This window comes from Cydia pomonella, chromosome 1 (assembly GCF_033807575.1).
Source record: "Cydia pomonella isolate Wapato2018A chromosome 1, ilCydPomo1, whole genome shotgun sequence".
Classification (NCBI taxonomy): Eukaryota; Metazoa; Arthropoda; class Insecta; order Lepidoptera; family Tortricidae; genus Cydia; species Cydia pomonella.
The window spans coordinates 8,268,870-8,280,958 of NC_084703.1; the positions used below are offsets into that span (position 1 = coordinate 8,268,870).

The 12,089-nt window shown below is 36.6% G+C and overlaps 1 protein-coding gene across 1 annotated transcript in view; it reads right to left on the minus strand.

Moving 5' to 3' along the window:
- Positions 1-12,089, minus strand: part of LOC133529452 (uncharacterized) — a 48,356-nt gene that overhangs the window by 12,002 nt on the left and 24,265 nt on the right. Inside the window, exons 2-3 of the mRNA XM_061867165.1 lie at positions 7,602-7,754; positions 6,627-7,169 (exon numbers count right to left, since the gene is read on the minus strand). Coding sequence (XP_061723149.1) covers positions 6,627-7,169; positions 7,602-7,754 — 696 coding nt within the window. The remainder of the gene's footprint in view (positions 1-6,626; positions 7,170-7,601; positions 7,755-12,089) is intronic.

The following is a 12,089-nucleotide window of genomic DNA, read 5'->3' on the forward strand; positions in this document are numbered from 1 at the left end:
TAAATGTTTTTCGAAATCATTCTTTCGCCATAAGTCGGTACATAACACATTTTTGACTGCGGTATTGCCACTTTGAGGTTTAGTCTGGACATACCTATTGATTGACATCGGAAAATTAAAAAAAATTATTCGAGAGGCTACCCCCAAATAAAAAAAAACTTTTTAGTTAAATTTAGGTTATGTGTTTATCAATAAAAATTACGTTTGTTTTTTTCCTCTTTTTTAAAACACTCCTGGTTTAAAAAAAGGGAAAAAAAAACTTCGCAATGCTCACGGGCACCTTGTATACCGCATATTTTTGTCCACTGAGATACTTAATAGACAGCTTTTCAGTCGAGTACCGGGTATACCGGGTGTTTCCTGTAACACGAGCTAATAATTAAACCATATATTGTACTCCTGAAACGATATAACTTTTGATTAACAACTTTTAAAAATTATGAAATCTTTTGACTTTAACTTTTTCATACAAATTTAATTAAATTTTCAATGTACGCTGACATCAGTGTGTTTGACGTTGCTTGTCACGCTTTAAACAAAAACAAATTCGCAATACATTGCGGCTTAGAATTAACTTCAATGTGGTATAAAAATCAACAAAACAAATATGGTATAAAAATGAACAAATGTTGGTCAGTTTGAGGAGTACAGCCTATAGTTTAATTATTGCTCCTGTTACAGGAAACACTCTGTATATATATATTACCTATTCATAAAGTTTATACATACATACATACCCTTTAGAAGCCTCAAAGCTTAAGCCGTACAGACGGCAAGCGCCCCAATGGCCTAATGCTTGTTCCATGGGCCAAAGGCCGCTGCTTGCTGTGGGATGCAACTTGCGTGAGTACATTTGCGCCTACTCATCTTGCTCCCACTACTAGCAGGTTGGCAGGCGCAGCCGCGGAAAATGCCGCGAGGCTCAAGCGATTAAAATATGCCAACCTGGAACCAGCGTATGATTTTGTTCCGGTTGCGGTCGAAACGGCAGGGCCGTGGTGTTCGGAGGCTGAAAAATTGGTTAGGGACTTGAGGCGGCGTCTACGTGACAGAGGGTGCGATCCCTGTTCAGGCTCCAACTTAGTCCAACAATTATCGCTTGCCATCCAGCGCGGCAATTACGCAAGTATTTTTGGTACTTTTGGACTGGGGAGTCGGAATGGGGTTGATATTATAAGTAGGGCAGTATATTAATTATTATTATTTTTTAGTTTTAGTGTCTTTGTTTGGTTTTTTTGTCTTTTATGTGCATATAGCTTATAGATTTTAAGTTTTGACATAGTGATTTTTGTGTATGTAATGTTGTAATGTTATATGTATAAATTACTTGTTACATACACACATTTAATATTAGGTAGGTACTCCTGAAATGCTGACGCCATCTTTGACGTTTGTTTTGATGTAATTTTCTCTTCATTACAAATTAAATGGGTTTATTTTTTTATATTCAGCGAAGTCCTTGCTCTCGTGCTATGCTTGCCTGGTGTGTACACGTTTCCGACCGTTCCCAGTCGGTTTTGCGACAGCGACATCACAGCCGTATGCAAGGAAGAATATATAAGATTAGGCTTTCTTGGCGCTCTAAAAACTTGCTCTCGCGTTATGCTTGCCTGGTGTGTACACATTTCCGACCGTGCCCAGTCTGCTGTGTGGCAGCGACGTCATAGCCCTATCACATTCAGTGCCAGCGCGAGCTACGCGAGCGAAGCCAATAACATGCGAAAACCCGTATGTAGCTAAAAGCGACTGCTGGGTCTAATAAGACACCAAACAGTGCGGTTTTATTCTGACGAAAGCGGAATCTGACCAAAAGTCTGTTTTCGTCCGAAAGAAAACAGGCTGAAATTTATCCTGACAAAAAAGGAATCTGACGAATGCGTCTTAGATCAGTAGGGTAGACCGAGGCGAATTGGATCACAGAGCAAAACGGACCAAGAAAAAAACCGTTGATATTTGATATATTTGATACCAGCCCAATTGAATTGCACGGTGCCTATAAGTATCTCCTCTTATCTTGCAACGCCCAGTCATAGGCAGTATTTTAAATATTAACAGATTATTTAGTTAGATCCGATTTGCCTCGGTCTACTGCCTACCCTATCAACACAGAGTGAAAAGTTTGTATTTTAAGATTCTCTAAGAAATACTCTCTTTAAGTTCACTACGAGTATATATTATTGTATTATTTAATACCTGATTTCTGTTTTCTTGTCTGAATAAGTTTTGACCATAGAGACAAAATTTTACTAGCGTATACGTATAGGTATAAGTAGTTGTAAGTAAGTAGTATGCCATTCTTCTAACAGGAGGAATCAATAAAAATAACTTCATAATATCGAGTGTACTCTAGACCTTGTACGAAGCTATTCTATTTTATTTAGTTCAACAGTAGAAATTGTTAACCCTTACAACATTAGTGTGCTACGAGTATTTATCTGTATGACATTTAAATAAAATTAAATAAAAAAATACTGGAAAAATAAATAAAACTTGTATCCGTGTATCGTTTCAACATAAGATATTTAATATTACAAATTTATAATTTCCAAGTCCAGTCTTACAATCTTTATAAATATAACCAAATTGTATTAACTGAATAAAACTAAATTTACAACACACATTTTCACTTTACTAGACTTGATTTTTCATATTAGCAAGGCACATATTCCACTTTTAAATGGTGACATCACAAAACAACACAGTTAAAATAATCCCTAATAAGTAAGTAATAAGTATGTGGATAACTGCGAGGCGTAGCCCTCCTAGATTACAACTTTATTTTTTCTTTTTCTTCGAATGTGCGCACTACACGTGGGCTGAAATGATCAGAAATTCAGCACCGGTATCTCTATGGTCACGGAATAAATTTAGATATTGTCCATATTATCTGATTTACAACTCACTTATATTAACTTATATAGGCTATGTAGAGGAAATCTAGGAGGGATACATGTGTTACGCCTTGAAGGAAGCTTAACGAGACAAAAGTGCACTAGGTTACGGTATCGATAGCTTTACATTCACACGAATCGCAATAAGTCTTCTATAACTTAAAATAATTTTATAACTAAGTATGTAAACCTAAATGTGTATTAAAAAATAGTTTAAGATAAAATATTAAAACCTAGTTTAAGATAAAATAAATTGTATGCCCGAAAAGGGTAAAACTGTTGTTACTCATCAAAAATGTACCTAGTCATATTCTTGTACCTACACAGTTTTCACAATAAATATTTCTGATTTCAATTGCAAAGGCAACACGGTTATTTATTGTATTTATATTCCACTTCTGTTATAAAAATCTTTATCTATTACATATTGCATTGTGGTATGCACATTAGACTTTTCTATTTACCTACTTAGGAATTTATATCTTGTCTTGTTCTAGTTGTTCTAACTAAAACTAAACTAAAGCTAGGAACGCAAGTAACGCCCGCAACAGGGCGACTGAGAAAACACCCAAGGTAGTTAGACATTAAAGTTCACACACACACACACACACACACAATAATTTCGTATTACAACTAAGAGGGACGTGTATACCTAAAGCCAGAAAATTAGAACCGAATACGAGTACTAAAATATTCGCGTCGTGCGAAACTTACCTATTAGTTACAGAAGATTTAGCCGGCGCGTTTTATCTCAAGGTTTTGAAACAAATAATATTCCTTGGTTCAAGACCTTTTTTATCCGTGTAGTTGTTGAGATAAAAAGTAAAACCCCGCACGACGGCCAAATCTTCAATCGTAAGTTTCGCGGGGCGCTCCATATTTATTGTTTCCTTCAATTTTCTGACTTCATTTGTTTCAAGATTTTTCGAATTTCAATACTTATAAGAAAACTCGAAATTGTCTTCGTCTAAGAAATAAAATGTCTTAAAATGATCTTGGGCCAAAAACTACTTTCTTGCATCAAGTAACAAATTATCAAATAAAAAGTTTAATTTTGATTCAATGTGTATATGTTGATCCAAGACCCGTCTCGACACGTCCCTCGGCTAAACTAGCTATTTTATACTAAAGTTGCTAAAGATACTGCTTTCGGATGCAGGGTACCTTAAAATAAAAATAAAACGGTATCCTTTTCACTTCGTTGTCCGTTCGTCTGCTTGTCAAGACCCTTTATCTCGGGAACGCCTGGAGGTATCGAGTTGAAATTAAAATCACCTACTCAGGTCTACAATCCCTTGAAGCTGTGACACAATCAATTTTTTTAGTAAACGTAAGAAAAAGATACGGTTATTATGTCGCATAAAACGTATATTTCGACACTCTCAAGGGTATTAAAATGTATGTATAGGGTACTTCCCGTTGAATCGACCCGGGCAATCGATAGTCACGTACGAGTAGATACTGTTTATAAAAGTATGGCGCAATCTCGTCACTTTCGGCGTTCAACGTGGATTATGTATGTCGGGTTATATATGACGGCGGCCGATCATGAAATCAGGCCGATTGGAAAGTTCCTGCGGAATGTTTTGTCGGTAGTCACATTAAGCCAATAGCTGTAGGATAGGTTCTTTCAGTTGCATCAGATTCCCGAAGGGCAAACTGTTCAGAAATAGGAGCCCCGCGTAGCGGAGCTCCGTCGACTCAGGAAACGAGACAATGATTTTAAAGGTTCACGATATGCTTAGGAATGCCATGATTTGCATGATTTCACCTTCGGTCGCCGACATGTAGATATTCATGTATTGAAAACAATGAATGGATTCTTATAAAGTGAGACTTTTATTGATAAACACAACATTTAATTAGGAGATCAATTCGCTGCGAAATTTGTTCGCTATCAGTCTAGATAATCTAAGTTAATCTACTAATACCATAAAGACAAAGCCAGCATCTTGCAATGCCCACATCAAAATGACATACTTATGACAAGTTGACAACAAAGAATAAAATATATATATACAATGGGATAATGTCATCTCTATCTTCTAATATTTACAATTTTAGGTCGTGTCATTCACGATGACGCGCGTATTTGACAGATCTAACTAAGGAGCGTGGAATTAAAAGGAGTGAAATCTCTTATGGTAGAACTGATGCAAAAGTGTCCAGCGGTCAGCTATAAATAATAGTTCCAAATCGTTCCACACCAGCGCTAGAGTAGCTAAGAACCTAGGCGTTATTGACGGAGTGAAGTGTGCGCTGTTTATTATTTGATTAAAAATTCAAGTATTTTAGGTATTGTAGCGTCACCTATTTAAGGTTTTTTGATGACCCTTTTTGGTACATGGAGATTCCATTTCTTACCTCCACCTTCTATAGATCTAACCTTTAATGGCATGACAAGGCACGAGTCCTCGTGAATGACAAGGTCTATATTATACCATGCCTACGGCTGCTACTGAAAAACTCTAAATTGTAAAGTCAATACAATACTGCAGTAAACGTTAGGATGCGTTCGAATACACTTAAATATCGTCAGGTGACAAGCAAAACTCACTAATTTTCATATTACTACTAAAATAATTTTGATTTTTGTTTATATTTTAGTAGGTAATTAATGAGTTTTGCTTGTCACCTGACGATATTTTAAGACACTTATGATATGAGGGACGGAAATCTTAGCCAATTATTTTTGTTGTCGAGCTTTTGTTTCGTCAGAATTCGATACGGTGGATAATTAGTTTCCTATTCTGTATAATATAATCGCAATTTGACCAAAAAATCATTCGCTATGTTACGAAATGTATGGTAATTTCGTAACTCAAAGGAAAATTAAGTTCTTAGTTTTTTCAGGACAAGTTGACCCAGAATGAGGAGCTCTTCAAACCAGCCATGATTTACCCAAATCTAACGAAATAAAAATCGATAAAAAAGCCCCATGTGTTACCTATATATATTTTTTAAATTAATGAATAATAAATTTGATATTTTAATTACAATACGTTTACTTCATGTATTTATTAAATAATTGATTGTACCTCTCGTGTCGAATGATGGAGTAGGTACGATTAGATGGCACGTAATTTATTTGTAAATATTTTTTGAGAGCTTAGCACATTCATTTATTTAGAAATTTAACATTTAAGTAATACTAATACGGGTTCAATACATAATATTTAATTCATTTTTTTTAAATTTAGCCCAACCAATAGATTATTCGACTTGAGATGTTTAGACCAGAGTACAACGTAGAACCCATAGCAACCCGGTGCACAGCACATTCGAGAATCAATCTACGATTTTTTTTCAAATTCTAGGCACAGCTAGACACAATTTCTGTACCCGAGACTAAAATGAATTATATCTGATTAGATTTTTGGTATCTGTTTCCAAGTGAATAAAGATTTATATTACTTTGATAAAATTCAAATTTTTTTTTTAGGAACTCTAGTTTAAACTAGCTATTTGTGCCGTTTTCAACCAAAAGGGTACTTATTGTCGTTTGTTAATAAGGCGCTATTTCCTTAAAGCTTCAATTTGAAATCAATTTTATCGACGACCGACAATGTGGTACCTTTTACTTGAAAACGTCACACGCATTTATTAAGTCTGGTAACTAATACTCTCTTTTCATTTACTCATAATACTTAGAAGAGGTTCCAAGGGTTTTCTGTTTATAATCTATTAACATTTCACGTCCCATATTTTTTTTTAGTTTACGATATATGTTTCCCTACGAAGTCCTAAAATATTTAAGACAATGTTCTGTGTTTGCGGGATTCCAATGCGGCACTTTGTGTAAGTGGTCCAACACGTGTCGCCCCGGCTGCACCGTGTCCGGCGACAACTGGCACTGGCCGTGCACCACGTAGTCTGGGTCCAGCACGCCATCCTTCACGAGCTGCTCTATCAGAATCTTCAAGTGTGTAAACTGGATATCAGCTGTCATATCTGTATTGTAGTCTCCCATGAACATGATGCTTATACTCTTTGAGTTGTAACCCTTCACCATTGCCCCTACGACGTTTGCTCCTCGTCCTTCGAAGACCGTTCCTTCACCGCCGATTAAAAAGTTAGGGACGATATCGTCAAAATCTCTTCGTAGATTGTCTTGTTGTGTTGCTAGCATTGCTTCAATGCAGCGGCGAGTCTGGTTACAGTAGCCCGCGCCCGTGTGGCCTATTACAACGTTGTGGACTGGCAGGGACAGGTAGTCTGTGTTGTACGGAGGCATCGCTTGCCAATCGTCACGCCGGAAATACCAGGTTTCATTCAGACCTAACCCAAAAAAATACGCATTATTTTGTGCTTGTTTAGTTCCAAATTATAGTTATTTATAAGCATATCTACCAGTTATTTAAAATGTGATGCCTAGTTATGGTCATTATATCAAATTTGTGTTAAATGAGTTTCAGAAATTCGTAAGCGCTTGGATTTTCTATGTGAAACCATTTCAAATAATCTGATTTAAGGTGTTGAAAGATTTGAAAGTCTTGTCATATGTTAACTCCATAATACTATTTATCTTTTTTTTGATTCCATGGATTGGATATATGCACCACCAAAGATGCAGCTTGAGTAGCTCTTTTGTTAAAAAATGTAACAGAGAGAAATTGTTAGTATGTAACAAATCAGAAGAGAATAAAGGTACTTAGTTCGTACCTAACAGACCAGTATGTTAAGATGTTAGGGGATCAGTCCGAATATTACCTAGGTCTATTCTGGTGGGCTTGGTGGCGAGTTGGAAGAGGTAGAGGCCGAGGCCGACGGCCACCACGAGGGCCCAGCAAACAAACACGGCGACGCTACAGCGGAGGCCGTTAGATTTCACCGGCGCCACCAACTCTAGGCCCAGTATTCGGCCTGAAACATTACCAAACAACAAACTTTTTAGCCCTTTGCAAGAGTCAATTTAATGTTTAAATGGAAATATCTATATCGGTATACGTTTCAACGTTTAGCCATGCTCAGGGAGTTGAACGTGTAAATCATACTGCTGAAATTGTATAATGGGGCCTATCCTAAATTTGAGGTGAATTCCCATCTGTGCCCATGGGAAGGATCCAAGCCCATCTGTGACTGCCTCAGTTTCTTTCTGTCTTTTTGGGGCTCCGTACCAAAAAGGGACAAAAGGGTTTATTATGTTGATAGTTGCTATTTTGAACAGTTAAAATTTCAATTCGTGAAATAAAAATCATATAATGTAGGTCCCCACTTTACGCGGTGCAGCATTAAATAATTTATATCATAAATGTGAAAAAATGTTCACTTGTTTCGTAATAACAACTACCTATAGACTACCTATAACAAGTATAGAGTTATGTAGGAGGTTTGATCACTATTTTAGTATTAAAAGTAAAAGTTTTGTATTTCACGAATTGGAATTTTATCTGTTATAGCAACTGTCAAAATCCACATTTGTATAATAAAAAAATCGGCCAAGAGCATGTCATCGGAGAAACATGTGTGCAAGCAGTGTAGGGTCTCGTAGTTACCATTCTATCATAATAGGCCAAACGGGGGCTATTAGTACATAACAAGCATACATGAACCTTTGCAGCGCCCAGTACGTCAGTTTAATAAGAAGAGAAGATTTTTGGCAATAACCCAAAAACGACTGGACCGATCATATTCGATATAGGTTTCACTGAAAGTATTTATTAAGCTTTTGTTTCACGTTTTTACTTATAAGTATTTTTTGGTACCATGGTTCAAAAGTTCGAGGGCGGAGGCACAATTTTTCTTTCTTTCGGAGGGATGACACCCGAAAATAAAATTATTTAAGAAAAAAAAACAATTTAAAAAAACAATTTGTATGGTAGGTACCCAAATCTTTTTTTTGAAGTTTTTATTTTACCGTTTTGTCGCAATGCATGATTAATATATCCATGCCAAATTGCAGCTTTCTAGCACTAACGATCATGGTGCAAAGCGATCTGCCTCATCTGTCCTAGACACAGGTCGGCTAGTTTCCGTGGCAGCTTCCGGTACGCAGCCACGCGGAGCTGGAATAATCTTCCGCCACCAATTAGAAATGCCAGTTCACTATTCGTGTTCAAAACTAAACTGAAACTGCACCTTCTCAAGAAACAAACGATCTCCACCTAGCCGACTACACCCACCTGTATTTGAACCTGTATTTATTAATAAACATGTCTTGGTTTTCTTGTACGTATTATATGTCTAAATTACAATGTCAACTGCACATTCTGTTGTATTCTGCTTCGGTTCTGTTTTATGTTCTGTGTTGTTTTACGTGTCAATGGGTACACTGAAAATCAGCGTCACAACACTACTCATGTCCTGCGACACATGCTGAGTGTTATCATTTTCGCACCACCCGCAGCACTGTAACTTCTAATTTACCTAGACTTAAGTATATTTTTATGTTGTTGTGTATGTGTTTCGAATAAAAGCATCATTAATTAATTCATTCATTCATTCATAAGGGTTTCCGGGTAACTACGAAACCCTAAAAAAGACAGGAAGAATCCGAGGCGGTCACAGATGGGAAATACTCATTCCCATTTGACCCCGCCGGCTACTGTTGGGAATGGATCCTTCCCATTTGTGCCCGGCGGTGACAGATGGGAATTCACGAAATTTGACAAATATGTTTTCCAGGTTATTCGCTTTTATAGGGTAGTTTCTTAGGAAAAATTGTACAGCATGGTTAGATTTTGAAAGATTATTTAGTATCATACCGGATATAGGAGTACGTTATGCCAAACGATACATTCGACTAAATAATACTTGGTAAAATAAATTAGGACCAATCAATTATTTGCTAAGCAATAACTTGCCAAAAAAGAGTTTTGCTAACAGTAAAATTGCGATAAGTTGTTTTGACAAACGATTTTTTGGCAAATGATAATTTGAATAAAATAGTTTGCTATGTGATACTTTGGGAAATGTATTTTGGCTATTCATTAGTAAACCGGTTTACTTTAATCTACTCATCTAGTCCTGGAGAACGTCCCCGTACCCTATCAGTCCTATCAGCATTAGCTGGACGTCCACAAATCCTCTCGGGTACGGAACACCAGTTCTTGGGGTATCGCCGTCGTCGTTATCTTTACGGGTAAGGTCCTGAGTATCTTCCGAGAGAAATACAGGGTTCGTCGGTGCTAGCGATTGTGTACGTTGTAGGGCTAACCTTCTCTGTTATGAAGTTATGATGTAGGTTAACGTTAACTTGCGTTAAATCTTCCGAAATATAACACTTTAACGTTTAACGAAGTTGAACTTGCGCGCTCATCCCGATACTTCGCGTGTAGTGTATTTTCCATTACGCTAGCTTATTCTATAAGGTCGTATGCGCCAAAACGGGTTTTACCGTTTCATATAAAAAAAAACAAAAATTATTTGAAAAATCTCCACTATATGAAAATTTATAGACATTCAAGTCTATAAATTTTCATATAGTGGAGATTTTTCATTCACGGTCCCATTTGCCTGTATGTACAATGAAAATGTTTGTTTAAAAAGATGCATCTTTGATACGATTTTCTCTGCTAAAAGTTAACGAATCGTCTAATGGCAACTATAAACAGAAATGAAGTTGATAACATGAATTCATCAAACAATGCTTACTTTTGTACGTTTTGTAATTGGTGAAATAAATCAAGATACCTGACGCCAAATTTTACAATGCGTCGTCTTAACGAAGTTAACTATTTGTTTAACGGAGCCCACGTGACGGCAAATGTTGAGCTGACCTTCGCAAGATTTGAACGACTTTGGTTTTGTGTGTAGATTGTAGGTATACATATTTGTATAATAATATGTTTTGTGTTGTATGGTAGCTTGTTCGAGGAAGACGCTTCGCTATTCCGTGATCATTATTAATTATTCATAGTTGTTTGTTGTTCTTAATTTTCCCCGTAGGTATGAACTCATTTCATCCAAAGGTTAAAAGATGCCTCTGCTTACCTATATCAGGCTTGGCTCACTCCGCGATTTCGTCGCGCGGTTCTACAAGTACATGTGGCCCTCACCAGTTCTGGTGACTTGCTAGTCATAGCCAATTGCTATGGTTACTGCGCACCGCTACGGAACGGATAATGAGAAATTAAAAAAACAAAATTTTGCAAACTAAATCGTGTTACAAATCGAATGAAAGGGTTCATTGTGAGGATCTCAAATATATATTTTTTATAATTTAAAATAATAATAATTTAGAAGTTATTTTACAAAACTTATCATGCTTAATGCCCCCCCCCCCCCCCCCTTTATCTCCGAAACTACTGGGTTTAAAAACTTGATAAAAATACACAAAATAGTTCTTTACCTAAATATATCAAGAAAACCTATTAGAAATCTACAGTCAAGTGTGAGTTAGATTTTTGGACATAAATGCTGTTAGGCTGTTATAGGGACACAGCCGCAATGGTTTACGTGAAACGTGGAAAGGACAGCTATTTCGAAAGCAGAATGCCGAGATTCGCTTAGAGACGAAGGCCGAAAACGTCCTGAAGAGGAGTGGCTACACGCGAGACTGAAGGCCGAGCTGAGGGAGGTTAGTGCTTGAGCACTAACTGTATTTGAACAAAGAACAATAGTACAAGTGGCCATGTGCATACTTCCTGCAAATGTCTTATTATGTAATTATTAATTCAGTAAAATTTATTAATCTACTTGAAGCTTCGATATCTTCACTAAAAAATCACATAGATATGCTAATATAATATTTTATAATATAATAAAGTAACTCAATTCTTGCGGAAAACATATTTTAGTAGTTATTTATGTAATGTAATTAAAAATCCAGACTTTCTTTTTGTTTCAACCTGTGTCGTACCTTATAACCACGATGAAGAATAAACGCATTTTCTGTTTTTTAGGTACATCCTTTCAAGTAAAGTTAAAATTGTAAGAAATATCGACAGTTTCTCGATAAGACTTTATCGACCGGGCCACAGCAACCTGGGCCCTTATTCGACATGCTAAAAGTGACGTTTCGTGTTGATTTCCATTTGATGTGAGAAATATTGTGACTTGTCGAATTGCTATTATCACCACCTGTCAGTGAACAATATCCACACTAGAGGCGGGGCGTTGTACCGGAATAGTTTTTGGAACAGGTTATTTGTAATAGACTACTTTTAGCTTGTCGAGTATTTAAAAGTACGGACTTTGATTTCTGAAATAAAACAAATATGAAACTTTTATCACCTCGTACCTCCATTCTTACCGTTA